At 53.5% G+C, this 14,493-nt stretch overlaps 2 protein-coding genes across 2 annotated transcripts in view; both read right to left on the reverse strand.

The window, feature by feature from the left end:
- Nucleotides 1-2,705: 2,705 nt before the first annotated feature.
- CACNG6 (calcium channel, voltage-dependent, gamma subunit 6) lies at nucleotides 2,706-7,289 on the reverse strand. Its single transcript, XM_012643395.1, has 3 exons — nucleotides 6,824-7,289; nucleotides 3,467-3,541; nucleotides 2,706-2,865 (listed from the first exon to the last, which is right to left on the reverse strand). Exons 1-3 carry the CDS (start codon nucleotides 7,152-7,154, stop codon nucleotides 2,717-2,719), a joined length of 555 nt encoding a protein of 184 aa, XP_012498849.1. The 5' UTR covers nucleotides 7,155-7,289; the 3' UTR covers nucleotides 2,706-2,716.
- Nucleotides 7,290-14,273: 6,984 nt separating this feature from the next.
- The window catches only part of CACNG8 (calcium channel, voltage-dependent, gamma subunit 8), a 15,653-nt gene continuing 15,433 nt past the window's right edge, over nucleotides 14,274-14,493 (reverse strand). The window contains exon 6 of the mRNA XM_012643319.1: nucleotides 14,274-14,492. Coding sequence (XP_012498773.1) covers nucleotides 14,274-14,492 — 219 coding nt within the window. The remainder of the gene's footprint in view (nucleotide 14,493) is intronic.

A 14,493-nucleotide genomic window follows, 5' to 3' on the forward strand; every position in this document is an offset into this window, starting at 1 on the left:
AAACAGGATGGAAAAGAAAGAAAAAGAGAGGAAGGGGGAGGGGAGAGGGAAGAAACCCCCAGATCCATGGAACGGTAAATGAATGGTTGGCACTTGATACATGGATACCTGGATCAGTTCATGCATATGAGGAGATTTAAGCCCAGAGATATAAAAACGTTTGTCTTTTTATATTACACAGCTTTTAAGAAGTTGGGACTCCAAGCAGATCTTTTTGATCCCTGTTGATTTCCCGGGCCATCTTTTGCAACGGTATCCCTGTCACTCTCCATGGAACTGTTTCTAGCTTGGTTACCCAGACGTTGACATTTCCAATGTCCCCTCTTCAGAGAGGCCCTAACTCCCTGCAGTAAATCAAGTGTTCTCATCGTACACTCTTACGGAATGCTACTTTTCCTTCATAGCACTTTCTGCAGTTTGTAATTGTGAGATTATTTGTATTAGTTCTGGGTCCTTAATCAGATGATAATCTCCATGAGCCACCCTTCTGTCTTGTATACTCTTATAATATTCCACATACATATATATATACACAGTTGGCCTTCTCTATCTGACGGTCACATATCCAAGGAGTCAACCAACCATAGATCAAAAATATTTTTAAAAAGGATGGTTGCATCCGTTCTGAACACGCACAGACTTTTTTCTTATTATTATTTCCTAGATAAAACTATTTACATAACATTTACATTATAGTAGGTATTATAAGCAATCTATAGATGATTATAGTATATGAAAGGATGTGCATAGGTTACATGCAAATAATACACCATTTTGTATAAGGGACTTGGAGTGGATTTTGGCATCTGCGAGGAGTCCTAGAACCAATCCTCCATGGGTACCTAGGGATGACTGTGGAGACATGGGTGTGTTCCAATGAATTAAATGAATTAATGAACAAATAAACAAAATGAAAGGGGATGACTGGATCTTTTCCCCTTTATCTAGGGGGAGGTCTCTAAGGCAACAAAACAGTGATAAGAATGTGGTCATTGTTATTTTCCACTTGTGTCTGCTTCCGGACACCCAGCGTGTCTCTCTGGCTTCATCCTGCATCAGGCCTCAACCTCACTTATTAATCAAAGCCACCGTATACGCTTACACAAGCTTTGCTTTGCTTTAGATTCTAATCTTTATTCTTTTCCTCAAACTTGTGAAGTATTTTACAGTCTTTGTACATGCTATGTTATCACCACCGTCATAACCAATATCACCACCACCATCATCATCATCACCACCACCCTCACCACTACCATCATTACCAACATCACCACCACCACCATCATCACCATCACCATCAACAACATTACCAACATCACCACCACCACGATCACCACCATCACCGCCACTGTCATCACCACCACCATGACCACCATCACCAACATCAACATCACCTGTTCCACCACAATGGTCACCACCATACTTTAGATAATTCCGATTTATCCTTCCATTATCATCATAAGTGACATTTCTTGGGGAGTTTCTCTGACACACACTCCCACCACAGTGTGGACCCTTAATATACTTTATCATAACTCTCATCACAATTATAGTTGAATTATTGTTTGCGAAATTATTGGTTACAGTTTACCTCTGGCTCTATAAGAGCAGACAAAGTGTCTCTCTTATTAGTCTTGTATCTCTAGCCCTTACCAGGCTACCTAGGACATAGTAGGTATTCATAATACACAAAGAATAAAGAAATGAAGTTTATATAATTAATGATTTTTCTATCTACCTTATGAAACATTTGACCCAATAAGGAAACCAAAGTCCAGAAAATAAAGGGAAGCTTCCTAAGGTCACATGGTGATATAGGGCACAGCCTAGGCTAGACCTTAGACCACTCTCAGTTAAGCATTCTTTCCATCATACCATGCTGAGTCTACAAAGATCCCACAAAAACATAGTTTCCAAAATGCAATGATGAGGTGAGGTGATGAGACATACTTTGGAAGAAGAAGATCAACTTTTAAGTCCCACATCTGCCGTCATGAATTGTGTTACCATGAGTATTGCATCTGACTTCTCCGACCCCAATTTTCTTATCTATGAAATGGAGGATAGCAATCCATACCTTAGTAGCACTGTTATAAGGATTTGAACAGGATGTACAATCAATTGAAGTTTTTACTGTTATTGAGGGCTACATTTCAGAAGATGCAGCATTTTATTTTTCGACTCCAAGAATACAGTAGTCCTTGCAGATCTCACATATCAAATCTAAAAGAGTGTTTGGAGACCATCCAATTCTGAGCCAACAAAAGAGCCTGGAACTCTCCCATCTTTGAGCCTACTACATCCCTTGGGCTTCCCTATCCTCTCAACATGAAACAATGCTCAGAAACCTCTCCTTATCTCCCATAATGCGACAGTGTTTGGGTTCTCCAGGTCCACATCTAAAAGAGTGTTTGGAGAGCCTTCAATTCCCAGCCAACTTTAGGGCTTGGGATTCTCCCATCCTTGAGCCTACTATAGCCCTTGGACTTCCTCCCAATTCCCAGCATGCAACAGTACTTGGAGTTCCACCTCCCAGCATGCAGTAGTGCTTGGAACCCCCAGCTTGCAATGATACATAAAGATCCCATCTCCCAGCATGCAACAGTGCTTGGAGTCCCCACTCCCAGCTTGCAATGGTGCATAGAGATCCCATCTCCCAGCATGCAATAGTGCCTGGAGATACTCCCAGCATGCTCTGTCCTCAGCCTCCAGGCTCTCAACCCTCACCTGAGAGGCCAAAGCAGACAGCTCCAACTCGGAGCAGGAACTCTGCACCTTTGCTGAGCACCATGATGACAGAGAGGCATCCCAAGGCCATGACTGCCAGGCTCAGCACTGCTATCACCGCAGCTGCCAGATTCACTTCTGTAAGGAGGGGAGAGGGAAGAAGCAGAGCATGTGGGATGTAGGGAATGGGGAGGACTCATCTACAGGGACTCAGAACCAGGAAGATGTACAATTCAAGACTGGAGAGGAATGAATATTCAAGCAGAAGATCACCCAGCCCAACATTTTACTTATGCAGTTTAAGGAACTAAGCCTCAGAGAGGGTCAGTTATTTGCCTAAGAACACAGAGCAAAAAGCAGACAGAGCCAGGATCAGAAAGAGATGGAAATTACTAATCATTACTTATGATCTGGTCACCATTCGTTTACAGGTGAGGAAACTGAGGCAGCAGGATGTGTGGGAGACAATGGCAAAGGTGGTGTGTTATAGTGGAGTGATCCAAGTCAGAATCCTCCTCAGCCACTTCCTAGGTGGAAGATTCTGGTAAAGTCATTGAACCCCTCTTGGCCTCAGTTTCCTCCTCTGGAAAATCAAGAATGAAATCTCTATCTGATTGGGCTGCTGTAAGAATTAGAAATCCCCTGGCAGAGGAAGGGACAGTGCAGTCAGGAACTCACTCCTCTAGCATGGTCAGCATACCCTCCACCCCTCGCCCACCATAGGCTGGAAAATTCTCACCTTTCTTTGTGGTTCTCTGGAAGATGCGTGCATTCTCCCCCGTGGTGAAGAATTTAAAATAGGTGCAGTTTGCTTCTGTGAGAGCAGAAGACGGAAAAGAGGAGGTGATGATACAAGATCCCTTGTGTGAGCTCAGGGCTGGACACTTAACATGGCTCAAAAAATCTAAAACTAGGACATCAGCACCCCGGATATACAGAGGAGAAAAATGATGCTCAGAGATGGAAAAGCCACCCACTGCCACACCACCATGCAGGAGCTGGGATTCCAACCCGGAGCTGTGAGGTCCAGATCCGTGGCCTTGAGTGGGCCCTTAACCTCCCTGGGCCTCTGATTCTTCCTTTTTAAAATGAGATAATAATCTTTTTCCTGGCCCCTTTGTATGGGATTGTTAAGGGTCGAGTGGGATTAGAAATAGATAATCACTTTATTCAAAAAAGGACACCAAGATACAGGAAACAGAAGGCTAAGAGGCTCAGAAAGGCTTCCCATCTCAAAATGGACTCCTGCCTGGAATACACAAAGAGCGCCTGCAGATTAGCGAGAAGAGAGGGGTAACCCAACTGAAAAACAGGCAAAGGGTAAGTGGGAATTCAGAGAAGAGAAAGTCTGGATAACCCCCAAGTACACGAAGAGATGCTCCACTTCACCAGGGATCACAGAAATGCAATTCAAATCAGCGGGGAGGTACCACTTTTGATAAATTAGGTTGGCAAATATTAAAAGGGTAGTATCAAGGGCTGGACGCGGTGGCTCATGCCTGTAATCCTAGCACTCTGGGAGGCCGAGGTGGGTGGATTGTTTGAGCACAGGAGTTCGAGACCAGCCTGAGCAAGAGCGAGACCCCGTCTCTACTAAAATTAGAAAGAAATTAGCTGGACAACTAAAAACATACACAAAAAATTAGCCGGGCATGGTGGTGCGTGCCTGTAGTCCCAGCTACTCGGGAGGCTGAGGCAGAAGGATTGCTTGAGCCCAGGAGTTTGAGGTTGCTGTGAGCTAGGCTGATGCCACGGCACTCTAGCCCGGGCAACAGAGTGAAACTCTGTCTCAAAAAAAAAAAAAAGAAAGAAAGAAAAGTCCCTTCTGGGACAGTGTGGCGTCCCGTTTTGGCTACTGATGATTTAGGACATCCTGTCTCTTGAGCCCCAGAGGATATGGCATATCCCATCTGGAAAAGTGTAGGGTATGCGTCACCCCCCTTGCAGGCAAGGGAGATCGGGGATGTTTTTGACGGGCAGTGGGAAGTACGGGACGCTTCTCTGAGACGATGAAGACGATGAAGATTGGGAGATGCCCTCTGAGGGCTGGGGTTGTGGGATGATGGTAACAGCCCTGTAAGAAGATTGAAGTCCTTTCTGACCGACAGAGGGGATAGCGAGGGATGTGAAGGACCCCATACACGCAGTGAGGTGGGATGGACATGCCCTCCAGTGCAGCGAGGACCTCCGGGACCTCTTTGTGGAGTAGTGAGATGTGATATAATGTAGCTGTTAAGAACAGAGACAACCCGGGTTCAAACCCCACATCACTAGCTTGGGTGCACAGACTGAGTGACTGAAATTCCTTTCTCCTCATTTTTCTCTTCTGTAGAATGGGGGTGATAATAACTATTCATGGGGTTTCTGTAATGGTAAATGAGTTAATGCATGTGAAGTATTTAGAACAGAACCGGGCACTACATAAGCATCTAATATTTTTATCACCAGGGCATCTATTTTGCAAAAGTTTGGGATCGTCCTGTTTGGGATCCTGAGGGGCAAAAGGCAGCCCATCTGCAGAAGTAAAGCGTTTAATGAAGACAGCCTATCTGGACGCCAAGTGGGTAGCTCAGAGTGCCTGGCACCGTTCATGTTACCAAGGGCTTGGAACATCCTATCCAGGGTGCCGTGGATGTAAGATATCACACCTCGAGAAGTAAAGGACAGGGAAACCCCATCTGGAGTCCAGAAAAACAGGAGATATTCTCTGAGGGGCACTGAAGATTATAGTCCATTCTTTGGAGAGGAAAGAGTGTGAGAGATCTCATATGGGCGATCAAATATAGGACAGCCTGAATGGGCTCTGAGGAGTGTCAGATACTTCCCCTGGGTCAGCAGAGGTAGAATGAGGTTTCATCCAGTTCCCAAGGGGTATAGAATGTCCCACTGGTGTAAGTACAAGGCAGGGCATGTCCTGTCAGAGAGGACATATGTCTGCCCTGGGATGTTGGGAGCTTCATTTGGTGGCATCAGTGGGTGGGGAACAGGCACAGATTCTACTTGGGGGTGGGCGTTAAGGTGGTCTGTCTCCCCAGGGCTCACAGGATGGGGGTGCAGGCTGTATCCAGGGTGGGAAGAGCAAGCTGACAACAGGAACCCAGACTGTCTCTCTAGGGGCACAGGCTGTCTGTGGGCACATGCACAGGGGCACAGGCTGCCTCAGCGGGCGCAGGCATTTCTGGAGGATGCAGGCTGTCTGGTGCGGGTACGTGCTGTCTGAGGGTACCAGCTGTGTCTGGAATAACCAGCTGAGTCTGGGGACACAGGCAAGGTTTATCTAGGGACATAGGCTCTGTGGAGCTACAGGCTGCTCTAGGGGCACCCAGTAATGCCTGGGAACACTGGCTGTGTTAGGACAGGGTTTTTGGGGGGTCATAGGATGATCTGGAGGCATAGACTGGTCTGGCGGAAGAGGCTATAACTGGGGACACAGGATGGTCTGGGGGTACAGGATAGTTGGGGGGCACAGGATGGTCTTGGGGCCCAGGCTCTCTTTGGCAGCACAACATAGTCTGGGAGTACGGGCTGTAGGTGGGGGCCCAGGCTCTCTGGCAGCACAGAACAGTCGAGGGATACAGACTGGTCTAAAGTCACAGCCTGGCCTGGGGCACAGGCTGGTCTCGGGGTACAGGAAGGCCGGGGAGTACATGCTAGTCTAGGGGCTCAGGCTGGTCTAGGGGCATAGCCATACCAGGGGCAGAGGCCACAGCTCGAGGATAAGTTTGAGGGCACAGATTACAAGGAAGCCCAGGTTTTCTGGGGCCACAGGCTGTAGCCGGGGGTACAGGCTGGTTTCAGGGTATAGGCTGTAGCTGGAAGACAAGCTCTGCGGCACAGGTTCTCGGGGGCAGGCCAGCCAGGGACACAGGCTATGGCTGGGGGCTCGCCCTCTCCCTTCTCTCTCTCTAACACTTTCTGGGAGCAGAGGCTGATGTGGGCGAAGGCTCTTTCTGGGGACGCCAGCTCTCGCCCTGGGGCCCAGGCTTTCTCGGGGGGCCCAGGCTGTCTCTGGGGCACGGTTTTCTCAGACGCGGGCCCCTCTCTCTCACGCCCTGTCTGCGGGACACAGCCCTGGGTCGGGGCGGCGGCCTCTCACCTCCGGGCAGCTCCGCGGGGCCGCAGGTCTGTCTGCCCGCGGGCACGTCCGCCTGCCACAGCCGCTTGGTGCACACCTTCCACAGCCCCAGGTGGGCGGCGTCGCAGACGGCGCTGCCGTTGGCCTTGTAGGTGTTGAGCTCCACCCAGAACTCGGTGCCCACGGACAGCACCGCCAGCGTGGCGCCCACGGTGGCCAGCAGCAAGGCCAGCTTGATCTTCCCCTCGCGCTCGGGCGTCATCTCGGCCCCCTGCTGCCCGCGCGCCCTCCGCAGGCCCGCGGCCGCCCGCCGCCGGTTCTCCTCTTGCAGGAAGAAGTTGGACCACATCATTGTCCTTGTCTCCGACGGGGCGCAGGGCAGGTTCCGGAGGAGGCAGAGCTGAGCAGGGGGCTTGGGGGCGGGAGCGCGGAGCGGCCTGGGGTCTTGGGGCCGGGAGGGGCTGCGTGTCCCCGATTACTAAAGAGGAAGATCCCAGTCCACCCTGGAACCTCGGTTGGGAAAGTCGGGGTCGCCTCTGGGATTTAGAAAAGAAAAAACTAGATCCCCGAGCTGGGTACCCCTGAGGTTCAGAGGAGGGCCTGGGGTGCCCTCAAGGACTGAGCAAAGAAAACGGGGCCCAGAGTAAAAGCGAGGTCCCCCTGAGGCCCAGAGATAGAGCCTGAGTCCTCAGAGCGGGCCCTGCGGGCTCTGGAGGAAGAACCGGTTCCCGCTGAAGCTCTGAGGGGCCGTCCCGGTCCCCACTGGGAGGACAAACAAAAGGGAAAGTGGTTTTCCTGAGGGAAGGGATCGGAGCACCCCACTAGGGCTCCGAGTTTGGGGTGCCCAGGAAGGGGACTTGAGTTTGAAAGGAGACGTGGGTTGGGTTCCTTTAGGCTCAGTTTGAGGAAAGAGAACTTGGGTCCCCTCTGGGATTCAGTAAAGGAAAACTGGGGAGCTCCCCAGGGGAGCTCAGGCGGGGAGGGAGTCTCAGGGAGGCAGTGGGATCCCAGCCTTCACAGCAGGGGAGCAGCAGAGTCCTGGCGGGGTTCAGGGGAGCACTGGGGTCCAGCTGGAGTTCAGGAAAAGGGGTTGGGGGCCTCCCTAGCCATTCAGACCAGAGATCAGAGAAGGTCGCTACTAAGGCTGAGCGGCACAGGAGTCCAGAAAAGGAGGCCCAGTAGCCCCTACGGCTCAGAAGGGGGCCTGGGGCCCCCACTGGGGCTCAGACCAAGGCACACAAAGTACTCCCAGGGTTCAAACGACAACTGGGACCAGAAAGAGACTTTGAGTCCCTTCGGGATAACTCCGTCCTCCTCCCCCGGGCTCCCAGGGCCTGCCCGGCCTGGACCGCTCCAGGCTCAGCTCCAGGCCGGGCCCTCCCCTCGGGCCTCCCACCCCGGTGTCCTGGGCAGGGGCCCCTCTCGCTCTCCTGCCTCCGCGCCGCGCCGCCCCCAGCTCCGCGACGCCTCCGAACCGTCCGGCTCTGCTCGCCAGCGCCTCGCCCGCCGGACTGGCCCCTGCGCTCTCCCGGCTCGCGCCCCTCCGCCCACCCCCTTCACCCTCCCGGGCTATTTCGGGCTCGACCCGTAAATAACACCCGCACCTGTCGCCTGGCGCCTGTTGCCATAGGGATCCCGGGTATTTTAAGGGGACGAGAGGGGAGGGAGGAGGCCGCCCGGAGAGGAGGGGCTGGGGCCGGGTCCTGCAAAGGTCCGAGCCGAAGGGACTTTCCTTAAGGGGCAAGGGCGGGGGCTGAGAGTCCCAGGTCCACAGTCACCCGGCGGGCGGGCGAGAGAGGGGGCGGGCAGCCCACCTGAACTGCTGGGGCTCCCAGGGAGGAGGGGGCTCGGGCCGCGACTCCTGGATCTGAGGGAAGAAGGACCTGGGACCGGGTCTCCTGGGTCTTGACTAAGGAGGGGGCTGGGGGCCTGAACCCCTGGTCTGAGGCAGGAGGGGCTGGGGGCCCAGAATCCTGGGTCTGAGGAAGGAGGGGGCTAGGGGGACCCCTGGGTCTGAGGCAGGAGGGGCTGGGGGCCCAGAATCCTGGGTCTGAGGCAGGAGGGGCTGGGGGGAGAGCCCCTGGGTCTGAGGGAGGAGGTGCTGGGGATGGGACCCCTGCGTCTGAGGGAGGAGGGGCTGGGGGCCCAGAATCCTGGGCCTGGAGGAGGAGCCTGGGGCCAGAATCTTGGTCTTGAGGGATAGAAGGACCTATACCCATGTTGGGGTCCTTAGCCCCCCGGAGGTAGGAAGGGCCCACTCCAGGGAGAGGCCGGCTGTCAGGGGCGCGGCAACCAGAGCAGCAGTCCTCTTCATCGAGTTTATTAGATGGGGCGCCCCCGGGGGACCTTCCATGCAGTTTCAGCTCCCCCAGGGGCAGGGACGGGGGACAGCCGTGTGGCATGGCAGCAGGGCCTGATCTTCACCCCTCACCCCTCCCTCAGCCCTTCTGCGGACAGCACGGGTGGGACCCACCTTTCCCCAACTCCTTCCGGTTAGCCGCTGCAGGCAGGCCTGGCGCCCGACCTGAGCAGGGCTCTGGAGTACTCTGGCCCTCTCTCTCCACCCTTGTTCTGGACTTTTCTGATGGGGCACACGTTTCCCTGGGATGCGACTGTCTGTGTCTGTGTCCCGCTCTTCAACCAGACTGGGGCAGGGGCCAGCCAAGTATACAGGAGGAATTCAAATGGCCAGGTACACAGGCAGCCTTAAAAATGTGAATCGGGTGGCTCGAATGGATGAATGAATGAGCAAAGGAATGACCAGATGGAGTGAGGTGATGGCGCACACACCCCCTCCCAAGCTCGGGAAGGCGCCTGCCCTGTGCTGTGTTTCCTGAACGCCTGCCTGCCCCCACTGCCCTCGCTCTGTTCCAGTCGCGACCTGTGCCCCCTCCACGGGCAGAGACGGGGCAGAGGCTTACAGCACCTGGCACTGGGAGTCCTAAGGAAACATTTCTGAGGACTGAATGAATGCTCATTTCTGCAAATGAATGAAGGAAACCTGTTCTTTCCTTTCACCTCACTGGGGCTTCCGGGGACTTGACAGGACCTGGAGGGGTCCCCAGTGCATGCCTGGTGCTGGCAGCAGCAGGAAACGCGAGCTGGGCCAGGCAGCCCTGGCCATGGGGACACCGCGCCTTCTTAGGGCATCACCTCTTCCCTGCCCCTGACCTCGTCTTCCCCTCCTGGGCCTTCCCATCTCTCTGGATCCGCCCGCCATAGCAGCTCTCTAACTGCAGGGTGTGTGTCTCCCTGTCTGCACGCCTCCCTCTCTCTCCTTTCTGTGTCATTTTCATAACGCCCCCCCCAATTACCTAAATTCCTTTTCCCTCCGTCTTCCTCCCACATTCTCTTTCCCCTTCACTCCAATAGGGCTCCCATTTCCACCACTGCACTGAAACGACCTCTTATCATCAGCCACGACAATGTCATCAAACCCAGTGGTCACTCTGCTCTCGGGATCTCTCTCTAGCTCTCGGCAGCATCCGGCTCGCCTGGCCGCCTCCACCCCTTCTTGAAACACTTTTGTGCTCTCGTCCTCTGTGACTCTCCTGGATTCGGCCTGCCTCTTTGTCACTCCTTATCAACTCCCTTTGCTACATCCTCTCCAAACCCCCAACCCCCACCAATGCAGATGCCCTGGTGGCTCTGGCCAGGGTCACCTCTGTGTCCACAATCACCTGCTAGGTGACCTCACCCAGTCCTGTGGCTTTAAATGTCTCCTACATGCTGACGTTTCCAAAACTTGTATTTCTAGCCAGGACCTCTCCCCTAAGCTCTGGTCTCAGGTATCCAACTGGCTACTTGATACCCCGACTTGGATTTCCCACAGGCATCTCCAACTCAACACATCCAAAAGTGAACCCTTGGTTCCTCCCACCCAAAGCCCATTTCCTTATCCCAGTCTCCCCTTCCTGGCCACGACACACAGCAGCACCGTCCCAAGATGCACAAGCCCAATTCGAAGAATTCCTCTCTTCCCCTTAGCTTGGTTTCTCATCGCCTCCCCTATGACACCCAATTCACCACCACTGCAGGGTCTATCGCCACAGTCCCACACCTGTCCCCCCCGTTTCCCTCCATCTCGCTAACTCCACCCTGCTCCAGGCCACCTGCAGCCTCGACTGGACGAGGACAACAGCCCCTAACTCCTCGCATCCACTTCCGACTCCTGAAGTCAGTCCTCAGCACAGCAAAGGGATTCTGTTGTTCCTTTGTTTAAATAAAAACACGATCATGGCTCAAAACCCTTTAAAGGACTTCTCTTCAGATCTAGAATAAAATTCGGATTGCTTCTCAGGGCTGCCTGGTCAGCCTCACGCTGCGCTTCGGCTTCACACCCCGTTTGCTCACCCCACAGCCTCCTCCAAAACCTGTTACTCCTCAGGCTTTTGTGCTGCCTCTTGCGGGTGGAATCCTTGTCCCCAGATTTTCTCACCTCCCTTTCCTTCTCACGATCTCCCTGACCTCTGCAGTGAGGTCTTCCGGAAGCACCTTATCTAAAGTCGCCCTTGCCGCCATTCTGTTCCCACGCTCTGCTTAATTTTTAAAGCACTTTTCAGTCTCTGAAATGATCTTATTATTTATTGTTTGTCTCTCCTGTGAGTCCCAGGAGAGCGGGACCTTGTCCGTCCGTTCACCGCCACATTCCTTGGGCCTAGACTGGGTCTAGAACAGGTTGGCGCTCAAAAAATATTTCTTGAATACTGAAAAAACAAAACAAAACAAAACACGGATCATTCCTGAACTCTATTCGTACTGCTAAGTTGCCACATTTCTTTTTGTGCGTATCTCTGAATCTTCCTCTGTGGTTTAGACCCCTCTCTGTCTCTCTGTGGTTTATCCACCTTTGTGGGGTTTTTGTTTTTTCGTATCTCTGAGACTTCTCTCCTTCAATCTGCGCATCTTTTGTCTGTCTCTCTCCTGCCCCTTTTTTTCTCCTCTCTGGCTCACCTTCCTGTGTCTTTGACTTTTTCTGTCTTTGTCACTAAACTAGTTTTGGTGTCTTCTGCCATCCTCTCCTGCCCACCTCTCTCTTCCTCCTGCCCACCCTCCATCACTCTTGCTCTACATTTGACCTTTGAACTCTAGAATCCACTCTCCCCCAACCAGTTCCGTCTCCCTCGTCCAGCAAAGAAAATCCTCCACCAAATTTATCTCTTTTAACTCCCGTCCCCCTCCTCTCTGTCTCATCCTCCCTACACTCTGTCCTCCATCTCGCTCACTTGTATTCTTTTCCCTACATTTTCCATCATCCCTCCCTAAAACTCCCTCCACAATTGCCCCCGAAGCCCCTGACCTCCAGTCTCACCCCCTTCCTGGTGCTTTAACATACGGCCCCCCGGAGGGAAATTTGGAACATCCAGCTCTTATGTGGTCCCTCCTCGGTTCCAGCCCTCTCTGCTGTCCCACCTTCCCAAGATGAAGGCTCTCGAAGGCCCTGGCAGGGGGTCACCATCGCTACCCACTTCCTTCTTTGCACTGTCTGTGTCTGTGTCTGTCTTCGCACTATATGGGAGCCCTGTGAGGGCAGGATCAAAGTCGTCTATACACCCCGGGCTTGTGCTGGGCTCAGCTGAGCCAGACAGTTGCTCCAGCTCAACTGCCATCCTGCCCTGCTGCCCTTAGAACCAAGTCCAAAACCCGGAACCTTTAGACCCTGGCTTGCAGCTACTTCTCCAGCCTCCCCTCCCACCCCAATCCTGTACATCAACGTCCCAGAACTATTAATACTGTCCCCAATACATCACATTGTTTCATTTCCCTTCCCCACGTTTTTGCCTAAGTCGTTTTTTGCCTGGAAAGCCTTCCTCATCCCCTTCATCATCTGGCAGACACTTACTCATCCTTTTAAGACCCAGACTGAGCATCGTGTTCCCTAGGAAGCTTCCCCTGAGCATTGCCCACTCCTAGCAGTTGGTCACTCTGCCCTCTGTTCCATGGTGCCCATTGTGGTCACTGTTACAGGGCTAATTGTCCTGCGTGGATTGCAGTTTTTGATGCCTACTGGCTCCTTGAGAGCAGGATGAGAGGGTCTGTTTCACCTCTGGGGATCTAGATCCTAACATTGCCTGGAATGTTAGCAGATGCTCAGAAATGTTCATGGGTGAATGGCTGAATTAACGAGTGAGTGAAACATGAATCTCTAAGTCCCAGGCTTCTCCTGCACACCGGACACCATACCTGTACTTCGGTATTTGCGTAAGCATGTGCTCCCTCCTACGACAGTGTGATTCGAGGGCCTGTGCCTGGTTGATGCTGTGTGTCAGTCCATCTCTGCCTCTTACTCGTCCCTTCCCTTTGAGCACCATTCACCTTACACTCCTGCTTCGACTCATTCCACGGTGCCTGCCACCCTTGGAATAAAATCCAAACTCCTGACCCAACCTACAAGTCACAATCTGGCCCTGTGTGTGTCTCCAGCCTCATTTTGTTGCAGCCACACCAGGCTCATTTCAGTTCAGCCTCTCTGGAAGCTCCTTCCTGCCCCCAGGGCCTTTGCATATGCTGCAATGCCTGTGTACTTCCCTGCCCCCCGCTCCACCTGCCAGCTCTGTCATCCTTTCCCTGTCAGCTCAAAGCATGTCCTCTAAACTGGGTTAAGCCCCCCTGATGGAGCATTTCCTCGTATCTCAGGTTTCTCCTATATCCCAACTGTAATTTATTGTCTATGTATATGATTCCCCGATTAAAGCCTGTCTCGGGCACAAGATGTAAACTCTATGAGGAAGTCGGGGACCTTGTTTTCCTCCCTTTTGTATGCTCAGCCTTGGACACAATGCCTAGCCTTTAAGCACGCAAATAAATTGCCAGTAATGAATGAATGAGTCCCTTTCTGTGCCTGTGTTTATGTCCCCTTCCCCAGGGCCTTCCTATGTATGTACCAGGACCTGGCACACAGCAGGTGCTTAATAAACCCTTGTGGAATAATGAATGAAAAAAATGAATGAATGCCCGCGTCCGTCCCATTTCCCTTCGCCTTTCTGCATCCCTTCTCTAAATCCTTCCATCTCTTTATATAGAGCCTATATATAGCTTGTAGGTGTAACTACGTATGCGTGTTATGGGCCCCTCTCCAGGAGTTGGGCTGGGCTGGGCTGGGCTGGGAGTCCCTCCCTCCCCTCCCCCGCCCCGCCCCCACATGCACACAGCAAAACATTAAAAAGAAAACATCTCAAAACTGCAAAAAACACCATGGCCCTCCCCCCTCCCCCTAAATCCCACAGAAAAATAAAACACGACGCTCCCTCACAAAGGCCCCCTCCCTTCCCTTTCCCCTCGCTCGGGGTCCCTGCCTGGGAGGGGGGGCGCTCCCCCACGCCCGGGGGTGGCGACGGGGTGCGGGGAGGGCCAAGCAGTCTGCAGCGCGCTCACGGGGAAGAGCGGGGCGCCCCCGACCCCGGCAGCCTCGTTGCACGCGCGCCCGCGCACGCGCCCCGGACACGCCCCCTCAGCTCCCCGCGCCGCGCCCCTACACCGGCGTGGTTTTCCTGTTGAGCGTGTTGGTGTTGGAGGCGGCGGCCTCCTTGGCCAGGGTCCCGGGGGCGGGCGCGGCGGGCGCGGGGGCCGCGGGCGCGGGCGCGGCGGGCGGCCCGGTGACCGTGACCGTCACGCCTCCGCCCGCCTCCTTGGGGAAGGCGTTGTGCAGCGTGAGGAAGCCGGACGCCCCCCCGCGGTCCCGCTCGGCGCCC

The sequence above is a fragment of the Propithecus coquereli genome, unplaced genomic scaffold (assembly GCF_000956105.1).
Source record: "Propithecus coquereli isolate 6110/MARCELLA unplaced genomic scaffold, Pcoq_1.0 Scaffold196, whole genome shotgun sequence".
Classification (NCBI taxonomy): Eukaryota; Metazoa; Chordata; class Mammalia; order Primates; family Indriidae; genus Propithecus; species Propithecus coquereli.